The sequence below is a fragment of the Perkinsus marinus genome (genome assembly GCF_000006405.1).
Source record: "Perkinsus marinus ATCC 50983 genomic scaffold scf_1104296963848, whole genome shotgun sequence".
NCBI classification, from domain to species: Eukaryota; Perkinsozoa; order Perkinsida; family Perkinsidae; genus Perkinsus; species Perkinsus marinus.
Window position 1 is genome coordinate 1 of NW_003204942.1, and position 1688 is coordinate 1688.

Consider the following 1688-nt stretch of genomic DNA (forward strand, 5'->3'; position numbering starts at 1 on the left):
ACGATATTCCTTGTCAGATAGGTCTCTGCCATCCGAGATAGCCTGGCCACATTCTCTCACTCTTGAGAGAAAAGCCGTGACAGGCTCCTCGTGTCTGAGGACCAGATTCTCGAATCTGTGGGTCGTCCTTCCCTGAGACCAACACCGAGAATATCGAGCACTGAGAAGCTGGAGAAGTTCCTCAGCAGCATCCTCAGCTTTCTCGTTGATATTTCTCATGCATTGCTGAGCATAAAGGAGTTCCACTCCCTCTAGACAACGCATGATAAACAGGCAGGCATTCAGTCCAGTAAGGCGGTAGGAGACCGCAGCAGTTCTCGCACGGCTTGACCACTCTTCCAAGGTCTGCTGAAGCTTCTCAAACTTCGCTACTGACCATGGACAACCTTGTGGAAGCTGGAGTCGATAGACGGGGATGTTGGCGCTCGCCTTTCCGCTCGAACTTTGGTCGCCGGATTTGTGTTCCCAGCGCTTCAGGGAAGTTACTATCGAGCTCAATAAAGCATCATATTTTGTAGATCCATCGATAAGAGGGCTGATACTCAATTCGTTGTAGCTCTGGACGGTCTTCAAGGATATAGCTAGGGCCAACACATAACGGGATTGGCCTTCCTCTCCGTATCCAATGTCACGTAGAGCCCAAGCTATCTTCTGATAAAGCTTGTAGACGCAGTCCTCGTACTCTTCAGCATCGATACAAGTTTCACTCTTTGTGACACTGCTAAGAGTGTCCTTCGCTTTCTCCAAAGTAGTGGCTAGCCTCTTGGCAACGCGTGCTATCTCGCTGGAAATTCTCATCGGTCGTACTCCCCGATCGCTCTTATTGTAATCACATGTAATGATGAATTGTTGTGCATGTCATGCAATAGCTGAGACATTGTGAGGACGCAAGAGAGTCCAAGATGTCGGAATTGCTTACATCTGTGTTAAAACCCCTTATGATGACGACTTTGAGTGAGAGAGTACTAACATCATGGCGATCTCGGTGGGACTCTACCCCGATGACGCTACTCTCCCCTCCGTCGTCTACGTTCCGCCAAAGAACTCAAGCACTCTCTGATTGGATCCTTGAGAAGAAGCCCCAGCTCGAAAATCGGTCGCAAGTTGATCGAACATTGAGCGAAATCATAAGGACTTCCCGCGAGCTCACGACGGCCCTTAGGAGAGAGAAAGTCGAAGGACTCAAGTGTACTGCTGAGGATACAGAGCAAGATATCGAAGCTGCCATATATACCGCATATGTTAGAGTACAGTGGGTTCTTGGAGAAGTTGGGTTCGGGGATGAAGAGCGCGGGCGACCCGCCCTGGCCCTGGCCCTCGCCGTCAAGATAATTCAAGAGTACAACATGTTAGTCGATCCCCCCATACCGAGTGGTCGAGGAGTAGTCCGTGGATTGACCGAGTGCCTCATCGAGTACACCAAGGGAGATGAAGCCGCCCGAACTGGAATTCCTGCGACCGTAAGCGGGGCGAGCCAAGGCCTGGGAGTACAACATCTGCCCTTACCCTCTGGATGCCCATGGTCAGTGGCAAAAGCCGAAGATCTCGAGCTCACCTTTGAGGAGTGGAAGTCCAGGGTCCAGACGGCTGTATCGTCTTATAGACTCAGAGGACTCCAAGCTTGCTGCTATGCTATGAAGTGCCTTGAGGGCGCTGAGCTACTGTACGCTCAGCAGTGTATGACTTCG

The 1688-nt window shown here is 51.1% G+C and overlaps 1 protein-coding gene across 1 annotated transcript; it reads left to right on the top strand.

Annotated features, from left to right (window-relative positions):
* Positions 1-1001: 1001 nt before the first annotated feature.
* Positions 1002-1460, top strand: Pmar_PMAR001449 (hypothetical protein; the record flags this gene model as incomplete). The annotated part of the gene is made up of 1 exon (XM_002771095.1): positions 1002-1460. A coding segment is annotated over one exon (459 nt), but the record flags the coding sequence as incomplete, so codon positions are not given.
* Positions 1461-1688: the final 228 nt, after the last annotated feature.